General features: G+C 48.0%; 1 protein-coding gene across 7 annotated transcripts in view; it reads right to left on the minus strand.

Annotated features, from left to right (window-relative positions):
* Window positions 1-6,850: 6,850 nt before the first annotated feature.
* mtmr4 (myotubularin related protein 4) overlaps window positions 6,851-12,809 on the minus strand; it is a 61,135-nt gene continuing 55,176 nt past the window's right edge. For 5 of the 7 annotated variants that reach the window (XM_042093460.1, XM_042093462.1, XM_042093458.1 and 2 more), the window contains 5 exons: window positions 12,509-12,663; window positions 10,293-11,808; window positions 9,852-9,989; window positions 9,506-9,594; window positions 6,851-9,136 (listed from right to left, as the gene is read on the minus strand). In XM_042093460.1, the coding sequence (XP_041949394.1) occupies window positions 8,959-9,136; window positions 9,506-9,594; window positions 9,852-9,989; window positions 10,293-11,808; window positions 12,509-12,663 (2,076 nt within the window). In that variant the 3' untranslated portion in view covers window positions 6,851-8,958. The remainder of the gene's footprint in view (window positions 9,137-9,505; window positions 9,595-9,851; window positions 9,990-10,292; window positions 11,809-12,508; window positions 12,664-12,809) is intronic. The other 2 variants (XM_042093459.1, XM_042093457.1) reach the window with 1 other exon arrangement.

The following is a 12,809-nucleotide window of genomic DNA, read 5'->3' on the forward strand; positions in this document are numbered from 1 at the left end:
TGTAATACTGCTAAATATGGTCACCGGTACGCCACACTATGGAGCCGGGCCTTCAGCCCCCTGCCATAGGTTGCCCCTGCTGACCAAAATGGGGTCTTACCCGTCCTTGGGCACTGCCTGAGCCACAAACTCCGCCACGCCTTTTCGGCGGGCCGGGGCCATCAAGCATTTCAAGCAAGCATTACTATCCAACTCTTCTGAATGGTCTTGCAGGTGAGGGCTAATCCTTTCATCTACACGTAATGAGTATTTGTTAGCAATACGTCAACATCCCTTTTACCTCTCTCTTGTCGCACTATGCTCTTTTGAGGCGACTATTCGTATCAGGTCACAGCCCATGACTTCTATCCTTTTTTCTCTGTCACCTGGGCATGCAGGTACATGTCTTGTGAGTTACCTATCAGTATTGTGTGTGTGTGTACAGACATAGCATCTATTTATTATTGTCGTGTATAGGTGTGGGCGCCTCGCAGGTCCCCACCCTATTCTTACCAAACCGGTGGCCGGAGGGCCAGATAAGTCTGGAGCCCCTCCACTATTTGATTCTCATGTCCGTGTTTGTCCAGGTACATTTCTTCATACTCATTTTCCACGACCATCAATTGTTTGGCCAATTGTCTCTTGGAGCAGATTTTTCCGCAGCATTGGGTAAAACAGCAGAACAGTCCTACCACCAGGGCAGCTCCAAGCAGTATCTTTCCAAAAAACGGTAAAATTTGTGCCCCCTGTGACCCAAAAGTGTTCTTCAGCCACTGAGTTTACTGGTCTAAAAATTTCTGACATGTCACCTACGTCGAACGTCAGTCCTTTTCCAGAAATTTCGTGGGCTTCTTTGTTCAAATCCTAGATCTGTTCATTGCATTTGTGAAATCCTCCATATCTTCATCTGCTCCAGGGATGTATGTGCAGCATGACTCTGTCCCTACAACTGCACACACTCCCGCTTCTTTGGCCACTAACCAGTCCAGTTGTATTCAGTCTGCGGTCCAATGCTGTCCACTTTTTTCAACTCAGCGGAACGTGAAATCCTTTGGCTGACGTTGTCAGCAGGATTCAATGAAGTCCTCTGTAACGGCTGGTCTGTCACTAGGAAGGTCAAAGGACCAGGTTCCCCAGTCGATTGTGTCCCTGTACTGGCGCGGGGGCGGCGGCGGTGGCGGTGTTGCTTCCCCTTCCTCTCCTTCTGGTCCCGACGCTTCTTCGGTGTAGCCTTCATCATTGTAGGGGCTGTGGAGACGACTGTACAGCCAGCTGCAGCAACGGCTGGAGGGCTGGCTCTCGGGGCAGCTGTCATGGTCTCGGATACCTGGGGATTCGGAAGTGGCCTCAGTGCTGGGTCCACCTCCTCCCGCTTGGGCCTAGCTTGACCCCATCATCAACAGCACCTGCAGAAACAGATAGGGGAGAGAAAACACCATGCCCCCTAGGCACATCACACCTAGAGCCAGTATCGGAGACGGCAGTATCCTCCTTGCCGTACCCCTACTCGTACTTGATTCTCCCCTGGATTCCCCACCACCATCATTCTCCCCAGGGGAGTCTGGTGGGGGTCCTGGCAGTCCTTGGTTCCCCTCATCATCGTCTGACTCCTCCGTGACGCCGCACCTTCTTCGGTCCTCCTCTCCAATCTCCTTTCTTTCTTCTTCTGCTCATGGAAAATTGCCCTGTGAAACTTAAGAAAGTTATTTAACATAACTGTTCACTCCTGCTCTAAAATTTCTAACGAAGGTCTCCGATCGTCACTAATTCGGGGAGTAGGTATCGTTCTTCCAGTCACCATTTCATGCGGCTTAAGGTGCGTGATGCGATTCTTTTCATAACGCATTTTCATCAATGCTATTGACAACACACCTACCCATTTTAGATTAGGCAAATTTGGATCTGCATTCGAGCTCTGGAAGATCTTCAAAATTATGTTTTTTAACGTGCCGTTTGCAATTTTTACCCCATGTATTAGCTGTGAAGCTTTGCCATTGTCACTGCTAATTATTTCTGGAATTCTGAATCTGGGGATCACTTCTCTTGATAGAAAGCAAATCACAGTTTTTTCACCCACCTTAAGTATCGACATGCTATCACTAAAACATGTTTGTATGAATTGACTATTTTCCCCATGTCAATGTAATCCATTACTAGATGTTTAAATGGACCTTCTGGGAGTAGGATGTGTCCCAGGGGTCTTGGCCCTATGCCTATTTTTATGCCTTTTCTTGTGTTGCTTATTACACAAATGTGACAATTTCTCAACACATGAGCAATGCGATCCTGAAGTGATGGTGCCCAAAATCCTCTGTCAAGAATCTGCTGCCTAACCTTCCCCCTTTGCACAAGTGATCCACACTATGTGCATGATAATAATGAGATCGACCAGCTGATTCGGGACCACCATCCTGCCGTCATGGTTCCACCACACGCACACCCCATTGTGCCCAGAAGACTTTTTCACTATCAGGGGCAAGTTCTGTGCCTCCTTTATGTCATTAAGCCTGAGTTGGGGGTCGATTATGACAACTCTGACTCCTCCACCACCTGGTAAGTCTGTTATAGCTAGGACCCGCATAACTATTGGGTCTGGGTCTGTTAGCAGCTGGTCCAGTACAAATTGCTGGCCGCCAATTGAAGAGCCCTATAGTACATGGCATGCCATCTAAAATGGATCTGCTGCGCAACACTGTATGTGGTTCGTTCTCCTGAGGGGGTTTTGGGACTGTTAAGCCTTCTTGCCTATAGGGCAGCAAATTACAGGCTGGTAAGGAAAGCTGGCTCTGTAGTGGGAGCTGAACTGGAGTGCATCACTTCAATATTTGACAAAAGGATCCTGAACAAACTGATCAACATCTTGGACAATGAGTGGCATCCACTCCACAGCACTATTGTAAAGCAGAAGAGCCTGATCAGCTGGAGACTTCGCTCACTGCCTTGCACAACAGACAGACTGAGGAAGTCATTTGTCCCCAGGGCCATTGAACTGTTCAATGCTTCACTTAAGGGAAGAGGAGATATAGACTTCTCTGCATAGTCTGTCTGCCTCTTCACCCCCTCCATGTTGGATACTGTCTGTCCACAAGCCACTTTTTACCACTGTCTTTCTGCCTCACTGTTTGCGTGCTATATTAGCACATTAGCACATACGCATAACCCCTCCCTCCATGCCACAGCCGAACTGTGGCCACACTTATACCTTTTCTTAAAATAGTTATATAGATATATAGATATATAGACTTTATTCTTGCACTGTTGCAATGTTGGACTTATTCATTTGCACTATCACCATGACCACTATCACCATGACACTTACTCACACAGAGCACCTTACCTTACCTTACCTTACTATGCACAGAGAATCACAGGGTCAGTCCCTGCTTCAGTCATTGCAAGCGCCTCTTGATTGATTAATCACCACTATGTGGATACTGTTTTTAGAATTGATTAAGATTAAGTGTTAGTTAGTATAATTTGTATTTTAGTATATTTAGTATATTCTTTATCTCCTATTGTCCTTATTGCTTAGTTGTGTTTTTATATTATATACTTTTAATTACTTTTTCTGCTGTTAGTGAATGTGTGTTTGTTGTCTGTATGCTACTGCGACCTTGAATTTCCCCTGGGGATCAATAAAGTATCTATCTATCTATCTATCTAGCTTCTGTCGCTACCTCATCTGCCTTAATTAGCATTACCTAGGGTAATGTGATCCTACCCCTTACAGTGTGCTTTGCATTTGCATATAGCTAGCCTTTTTGGTCGCATCATGGCAGCTAATAATGACTGAGTTTGTTCCAAATGTTGGATTGGACTACCATCTGATTTTTTGGAAGCCTCTTTGCTTCCACTGTGCGCCATGCACATGCCAAACATTGTGGGCATATGCACTGTCAGTGTATTGCGTCCTGTCCTTCAGCTAGTGAGCATGCTGCTGTCAATAAGCTTCCGCTAGTTGAGCTGAACACGGTTGTGTACAGGGCTTGCACCTGACTGTAATGACATTTTTTGTGATCCAATGTTTGTACTACACTGAACCCTCCATGTGTTTTGTTGTTATAATTATGACTAGAGGCATCTACAAGGTATGTTATCCCCTCCCTTAGTGGCTTGCTCTCTAGATTCTCCCTAAGCTTAGGGAAGGCTACTGAGTCTGCCACACAGTTGTGTGGTACACCCTCATAGTGAAGAGGAACAATACCTGTCGGGTTCCCTGCTGTGTCACATGTCTTTATGCTAAAGTCAGGGCAGAGAGACAGGTTGTATTGATACCTTATTCCTCCATACAGGCCATGCATGCATGTAGGGATTGTCATATGGACATCTTTTGACCTAAGGTGTATTATTGAGGGCTTCTTCCAGGGCTGTTTCTTGACTTTGGCATCCTCTGCTCCTTTTAGAATAGAATAGACTTCAATTGTCATTGTGCAGTAGTACCAATTTACTTGTGTAGCCTCTAAAACAATGCTCACATTCATATACAAACTCACATAATCATCTAAATAAGAAAATCTAAAAATATTATAAATGTATTCAATTTGGCATATAATCCCTATCTAGAAAGTGCAGCTGCGCTAGCTGGGGAGTGAGGGGCATGATTGTTTCTAAGACCCTCCACTCTCAGGTGATGTTTGCTGCTTACTTTTACAACAAGAGTTTTGATTTTTAACGTTCAATAGTACCTGTGTGTATGAGAGAGGCCTGCTCTAGCCTGCATGTGTGTGTGGGACTTCTTTGGCTCTTCTGGGCAGTCAGCCAACTCTGTGTTATCAGTTAATTCTGGGCAGTCAGCCAGCTCTGCAACTGGCCAACTCTGGGCAACCGTGTGCCTCCATCTGTGTGCTTAGTGTCTGTGGGCAAACATTACTCCATACAATTATTTCTCTCTTACTTATTTTATTTACTTATTTCAGTTTTACACAAGTTATCAACTTTTAACAGTTTACACTCTATTTCTTCATTACTGTAATGTGATTGCTCTACTGAGGTGAATACATGAACCTTCTAACAGTGTTATAACTAGATTTCTTTATTAATGCAAGGATGTTGTTCTACTGAAATTAATACAATTTGCCATGTGCATCACAACCCTTTACTATTTCTGTTGAGGGGAGTTTGAGTTCTTTTATCAAAGCATTTATGTCCAAAGCATGTGTCTGGTGCAAGTCCATGATCAGTATTATGAGGGCTGCCTCAATTGATCCAGTTTTTATTCCAACCTCCTCCAACCGAACATCTCTCTGTCCCTCGGCGATCTCCTCAATCACAAGTGTATGTCTGTATGTTCCCGCCATCTGTTGTAGGCCCATGCCCACGTAATAAAATAAGCAAACAGAAAATGGCACACACTCAGTATTTTCACATAACAAATTTAAACAAATTAAAATATTCTGTTCTGAGGGTTTCTATATCTCCGAAATGTCACTGGCTCATTTTATTCTATTCTGAGGTTTTTCCTACCTGTCCAGTGACATCGGCTCATTTCATTCTTTTCTGAAGGTTTGTCTGCCTGTCTGTTCCCTTTGACTTTCAAAGGCTTCAGAATTCTCTCATTATTCTGACTTCTCTATCGCATAGAGAAAATACCATATCATCATAAAACACATGCACTTTTAAGATCAACAGTGTAACCCAATCTCCCTCCTATGTCTCCGCTATTCTTTTGAGGATTCAGTAAACAACTCAGTCCCGGGCTACCCACAAGTCAACAACAGCCTGGCTCTCCCTAATATAAGCAAAATTGCTTACCTTTTACCGGCTGCTGGGAGCTGCTTCACCCGGGGCAGAACTGCTTTCCTGATGAATCCTGTGTCAAATGTCAGTTGGAACCTCCAGATCTGCCGTGGAAAAACTCTGGTCCACTTCCCGAATCCAATTAGTAATTAATCACTTAACTATTTACTAATAAGCACTCTGGAACAAGGAAGGAGACAATGTAGACAGGAGATCTCTGAAGACTGTTGATCTTTATTCACTGTATTGCAGTGATAGTCCAGCCTAAATGATGTCCAGACCAGGTGTCAAGCAATAGGGTGAGGTAAGATGTCATTAGCTGGCGCCCCCCGATGAGATCTGACTAAAAGATGGCTGAGGCCTATCTCTTATACTCCTTAACCTTAGAGTTGGGCCCTCTCCTCTCGCCACTCTCGAAAGACACCTGTTGGCCAATCAGCATCCACCAGGGCTATGAGTATTGGTGGAAACCATTTTCCCATCATGCATAAAATTAAATGCAAAACTGTCTGGTTCTGGGTCTTTCTGGTTCTATCCAGTTGGTCGTAAGCAAGGCTTCTTATCTTGCCACCTGTTACTTGGCCTTGCTGTTATCATCACCAGCTCTGCATCCTCCTCTCTCTCTTGACCATCTAATGAGAGGCCTAGTGTCACTGGAATCTCCCGCAGCCCACTCCTTGACTGCTGGTCTGGTCTGTTCAAGATGTGTACAGGCCTTTAAGTCTCATAATAATTGCAATATTATACAGTTTATAAAAACCATACATGCATCCTTTAAGCCATAGAAATCCACCACAGTATGCCTTTGTGTGGCTAGTAGTTAAGCAGTAGTTCAACTTAAAAGAGAGCACTGATCAGATGCTACAGGAGACAAAGGCAGAGAGAAAAGGCAGTACGTAATTTCACGGAAATAATGACCAATTTGCCAGTAGTTTGAGATGAAGATATTTAAAAGTGTTACTGCTACACATCTTTGTTTTCTGAAAAAAACTCCCTCCTACTATTACAACTGAATAATATTGTGTTTTCCTAATTGATATGATTACACTTTTTGTATGTCCTTTCAAATTCATATATGATGTAGCCTCCTTGGACACAGAATCAGAGAAGATGGAAGAGACTGACACTTCAGACAGATGATACAGATATATACTTTATTTACCCCATAGGATTTAACTTGTACAGTGCATTTCCTGAAAACAATTATTGACTAAGTGACACCTTTTAGTCACTAGATCAGAGAGCTATGTTACATTTCTGGGGTCTTTTTTTCTTTCATATCATTCCTTCATTAACACCAGAACAAAGAAAGACAGAAAACAATAGGTAACGTTTGAATCATAAGGATTCAGTATCCTACTGTCATCTTTCAGTGAATATCATGACTTCAAGATCCAACAGACAACCCTGTTGAACTTACAAAGTTATTTTCTCATTGTTAAAGCAGCTAGCTATTTTTGTACCATTAACATATCAAGCAGTTACCAGTTAGTAACCAAGTGTAATCCATGAGAAAAAGGCTTAAAAAACAAAACAAAATAAAAGATGGCACTATATATAGTTTTAATTTTTTTTCAAGGAACACCATTCAACAACACATACACCAATGTTTGGGAACCACAGCCAATTTTTAGAAAAGGAAGTAACTGAAACTCATCGTGATATTGAATGCATGATGACACCGTGTCATGACATATCACATTCAGAGACAGCAGACAAAGCAAAACAAGGACGTACAGAAATCTCTCACAAACATCCCCTCGTGCAAAAGTATGTGGGCTTAACCTTTACCTTCTGAATGTATTACAAAAACCCAGATGCTGAATTTAACGTTAGCAAAAATTTGGAAGTGAAAAAAAAAAAGTTATATTTTGACAGATTCCCGTCATCATCTGGCTCCCCCAATATCATCTGGCTCCCTCAAGTTGTCCAAATTGGACCAACATGGGTCCTGCTGAATATGAGCATTATATTCTGGATTCTGGGAAAAAGAACCTTTACACAATCTGCTTTTAAATTTAGCTTAATAATAAAAAAAAAAAAATAACTGTGCATGATCCTTTTTTCTTCACCCAATAATAAAGGCAAACTGCAGAAACAGACAAACACACAGCTCACTGAATGCACGTGAATATGAATGATTGAGCCTTTCAGTACCCCCCCCCCAATAGTCCACACTCCCCAGTCACAAACATCACACTCCCCAATCACAAACATTACATTCAAGCATTGCAGAGCCCACAACCACATACAACAGCAAGTAAACAGCAGATGTATCCCTTTGCTTGGGTTTGGTCTCAAATTCCCTCAAAATATACAACAAATGTGTAGTGCACAAAATAATAAGAATAAAAAAAAAATTGATTTTTTTCAATACTTTAGCAGCATTTTCTTTTTTATTTCCTTAAATAGTTACGCCTCCAGTATGATGAACGAAAGGCTTCAAAGTTTCAAACTTCAGGGGATGTGAGAGATTGTCCTCTGAGGTGTGTGGTTGTGTTTATTTATGGTGTGTGTGTGTGTGTGTGTGTGTGTGTGTGTGTGTGTGTGTGTGTGTGTGTGTGTGTAAGCAGTGGGGCAGGTCAAGGTGTCACTGATGTCCAGGTTAAAAGGATGTTGGAACAAGGGGAACTCCAGTTCAAGCTGAAGGCTTCTCCACCAGTCCAGCAGAGGGCACTGTAAGGAGAAAGCCCTACCTCCCTACACAGAGGGCCAGAGCCAGGGGCCAGCAGGACGCTGCAACCTCCTCGGCCTGAAGGTGCTGTCTACCAAAGTAGGGGCTTCACAAGGACAACCGCCATTTCACAAAATAGCCCCTCCCCACCTATCCACCCATTTCAAACTCTCTTTGTCCTTTTCTGTCCAGCCTTTTCAGTCATTGTCCATCTCAGAGCGGTCGGTCCATCATCCAACACAGACCAACTTCTCAAGTGACACACTCCCAACTACCTCCCAGTTCTCTTCCTCCACCTCCTCATTGTCATCACCCGCAAGGACAGTTTCATGGCGGGTGTGGGGGGCGTGTGTAATCAGTAGGTGTGGGTGTGGGTGGGTTGGTTGGTTGGATTGGGGGGGGGGGGGGGGGGCAACTAGGGCTCCCCAGCCAAAGTGGTCGAATGCACATCTGGGGGCTCAACCAACGGTGAGCAGTGCCAGGCCAAACTGCACCAGGCCCGAGTAGAGGGGTTGGGGGTGGGGGGGAGTGGACACAGGCAGGGCAGGTCGCGAGGTTCAGAGAGGCCCTCAGCTGGAGGCGGTGGCGATGGGCTTCTTGAGCTGCTGGCTGCGGATCTCGCGCGTGCGCGACTCCAGCAGCAGGTCGTGGCAGGTGTTGCACACCAGGACCGGGTCGTACAGCTGCTGGTCTGGAATGGGCAACTTCAGGTGGCAGCAGTCTTTGCAGAACACGTTGCCGCAGTTCCTGAACAACAAAAACAAAACAACAGAAGAGAAACTTCAGAAACGGCAAAAACTTTGTTTTTTTGTGTTTTTGTCTTTTAGCAAATCTTTGGTCTTCTATTTAGAACGGTTCTGTGGCATATGTAGAAGGTGCAGGGGAGGCGAGGACTGTTGTTAAGGGTTACGGTGAGGATCACATTGGAAATACCGAAGTGGAAGTGTAACGCTCAGACCATAATAAGTCATAAAAAGTTCTCTCTCGTTCCGAAGTTACACCAGCGTTCTATGTTCTGTTGCTTAAACTGCCAATTGATAAGCCTCGCCGCTACACTTTGAAAGTGGAGCCGCATAAAGGTCGTCACTGGGGCTGGCTTACATGAGCAGGACTCACCTGCAGTGATGGCGTCTCTTGGCAATCCAGAACTCAGAGTCACAGTTAAAGCAATGTGAGGCCATGTGATCGGGAACCCATCGTGTAACCTGTAGAGATCAAAATACACACATCGTAAATATACAAACCACAAAACACAGACACGTACACACACACACACACACACGCGCAAACACACCCGAAACGCTAACAGCAGAGAAGAAAGCAGCAGTGTGTGTGTGTGTGTGTGTGTGTGTGTGTGTGTGTGTGTGTGTGTGTGTGTGTGTGTGTATGTGTGTGTGTGGTGAGAGGCAGGCGTGGTGTGGATGTGTCGGAGGGCGAGAGGTGCGGAAAGAGAGCGAGAAACCTGCAGAAGGCTATGAGGGGCGCTGACCTCTGTGTCCTTCCGCTCGATGCGATCCCAGCTGCCCTCGCTGAAGCGGTCCTCGCTGTGGTCAGACAGGGAGTCCTCCTCAGCGCTGTCGTCTGACTCCCTCAGGCACGTCTTAAAACACAAATACACACACACACACACACACACGTCAGCACAGCACTCTGAGGGGAACAAGACGTGCAAGACTTCATATAAATCACCATAACGTTCATGTCACATGCTTCACATCACATCCTTGCATCACGATGTACCCTGTCCTTCCATTAAGATGCACTGTAACATGGAAGTACAGTAGTATGTGCTGTGTGCTACAGCAACTACTTGGAGTTAAAATAACGAGAGAGATGAACAGACAGAGACACAGACTGAGAGACAGACAGACAGACAGACTGAGAGACAGACAGACAGACTCACAATGTCGTCCTCGTAGTCCATGTCGGGCTCGGAGGGCGGTGTGCAGTACTGCTTGCTCTCCAGTCTCATCTGCAGCTGTCTGACCTGCCGACGCAGCACCTCCACCTCCTGCTTGTATGTGGCCTCGATCTGACGCAGCCGCTGCTGCACCGCGTCCAGAGCCACCGGCAGGCCGTCGTCGTCCATGTAGGCCGGCGCCTGGGCCTGCAGCGCCGCCGATGACGATGGAGGCGGGGACGCGCTGGCCGTCGGCGAGGAGGACTGCGCTGCGGCCAGCAGCTGCCGCATGTACGGCCCCGACGAAGCGGTGGAGGCGCACAGCGCGGCGTAGCCCGAGCTCTTCACCGTCGACAGCCAGCTGGAGGACCCGGCGCCGGGACCGCTACCGTTCGCCGCCGTGGACGAGCGACCCGACAGGTCTCTGTCTCGGCGGCAGCAGTGGCCGTTGGCGGCGCCGCTGCCATTTCCGCTGGCTCCCTGGGCGCGCAGCAGCTTGCTGGCCAGTCGGCGGCTCTGGTAGCCGCCCTGCTGCAGTGCCCCTCCGCAGGCGGACTGCACCAGGCCCTGCACGCTGCCCCACGGCGAGCCCAGCAGCGTGAAGTCGCTCAGCTGGCTCTGGGAGACCAGCCGCCGGGCCGCACGGGCACACTCGGGCACGCCGCGCTCGCCACGCACGGCCACCAGCTCCCCCTTACACGGGCCCTCAGTCCTTCTGCCCTCCTCTTTAGAGCTACTCGGGGTCAGTGGCCGGGGCTGAGCCTGGGCCTCGCCTGAGCTGGCCCTCCGGAGCGGAGGCTGCTGGGGCGGGATGGCGCTCTGCTCGGTCAGGGTCTCGGTCGAGTCCTCCATTAAGGTGGGCCGCAGCGGGCGTTTGATGGCCAGAAGCTCCTTGGCTTCGGCAGTGCACCCCTCCAGAGGCTCGTCAAGCTCCTCCTCCTCGTTGTCTGCGTGGGAGACGCCGTTGAGGTCGGGGGGGTGAGGAGCGCTGGCGTCTGCAACAGCAGCAGCTGGGGAGAAGGGAGCGTCGCCACCGTTAGCGGTCCAGGGCAGCACCTCCTGCAGGGGCAGGGGCAGGGGCGGTGGGAGAGGGGGGCTGGCACAGCGGGGCGCAGGGGCCTGGTGGATGACCGCCGTGGGCACCGGGCAGTCCTGCCCCAGGGAGAGCGGATGGGGGAGGCAGGGCAGAGGTTGCGTGGTCAAGCACAGCTCCTCCCCCTCCTTCGACGCCCCCAGAGGAGCCTCCTCGCTGGCCGGCGCTGTGGCCGGCGGAGGCGTCTGGGGAGGCGTCTCCTCGCATGTCTCCACGTCGGGGTCCTCGCTGCCAAGGCCTGTGTCGGGCGTGTGCTCCTCCAGGCTAATGTCAGTGGGGGAGCCCGCCGGGCTGCCCACAGCGTCCAGGGCCACGCGGCCCTCCTGGCAGTGTTTGTTGAGGTTGGGGTCACTGGACGTGCGTGTGAGTGCCACCCCGTTTTCACAGGCAGACACGAGGTTGTCCATGGAGCGTGTCTTTGGAAGCCTGCAGAGAAAGGGCCATTTAAATGTACACATTCAGTTTCATCTAGGAGGCAGCACAACCAAAACAGCTAAAGGAATACATATTATGTGAATTAAAATGTCAAAAAGTGAATATTTCAATGTCTGTTAAGTGTAGGCATTATGGCTGAAATGCACTTCAGACGCTGACGGTGCTGAACATGGCTTCTTGTTTCTAGAACTTTCAGTTGCACTACCTCTGATAACCACTAGAGGCCAGACTTCACCCAGACTATGCAGAACATTGGCTTTGAGACAGGGAGGTGGCAAACTGATCTCGTTCCCAATTTTACATGCAGTTTTAATGTGGATCATCATAATTCTTCATCAGTCTCTGCCTCTGAAAACATTGTCTTTTTGCATCAAGGATGAGAGAACAGAGAAATTACTTCTATGCTACAATGAATCCTCAATTTGTGGCTTGTGCCTTGACTGACAGAATTCACCCCAGCAGACAAGGCACTTAGAAGTATAGCCATGACACTAATTGCAAATGAAAAACACTTGTGTAGTCTGACCCATTCAAACACATTGGAAAAGCATTGGAGAGGGAATCGTTTCACTGTGAGCTGTGCAGTCTGAGAAGGACTCCTCTATCTCCTGGACCATGTCTGAGGTTAACAGCCCGTGACAGGCGGCTGTGCCGTGGACAGACAGGTAGGCAGGGACAGGTGGTGTCTCACCTGTCGAGGGAGCGCGAGGTGAGCTCCTCGCCCTGGCCACAGGGGGACAGGTAGATCTCCATGGCGTCCTCGGCAGCGGTGCAGGGCGACGAGGTGGGGAGGTAGACGGCCGTCCACAGCTGCAGGGCACGCGTGTGACACACCGGCTGCAGCACCTGCATCTCACACACACACACACACACACACACACACACACACACACACACACACACACACACACACACAGTCAGTACAAAACAACTCAAAAATGTATGGCTGCAGCCTCCTCTGCTATGCCACGTGAGGTCCAAAAGGCTATGGG

The sequence above is a fragment of the Alosa sapidissima genome, chromosome 5, assembly GCF_018492685.1.
Source record: "Alosa sapidissima isolate fAloSap1 chromosome 5, fAloSap1.pri, whole genome shotgun sequence".
In the NCBI taxonomy this organism is placed as follows: domain Eukaryota; kingdom Metazoa; phylum Chordata; class Actinopteri; order Clupeiformes; family Clupeidae; genus Alosa; species Alosa sapidissima.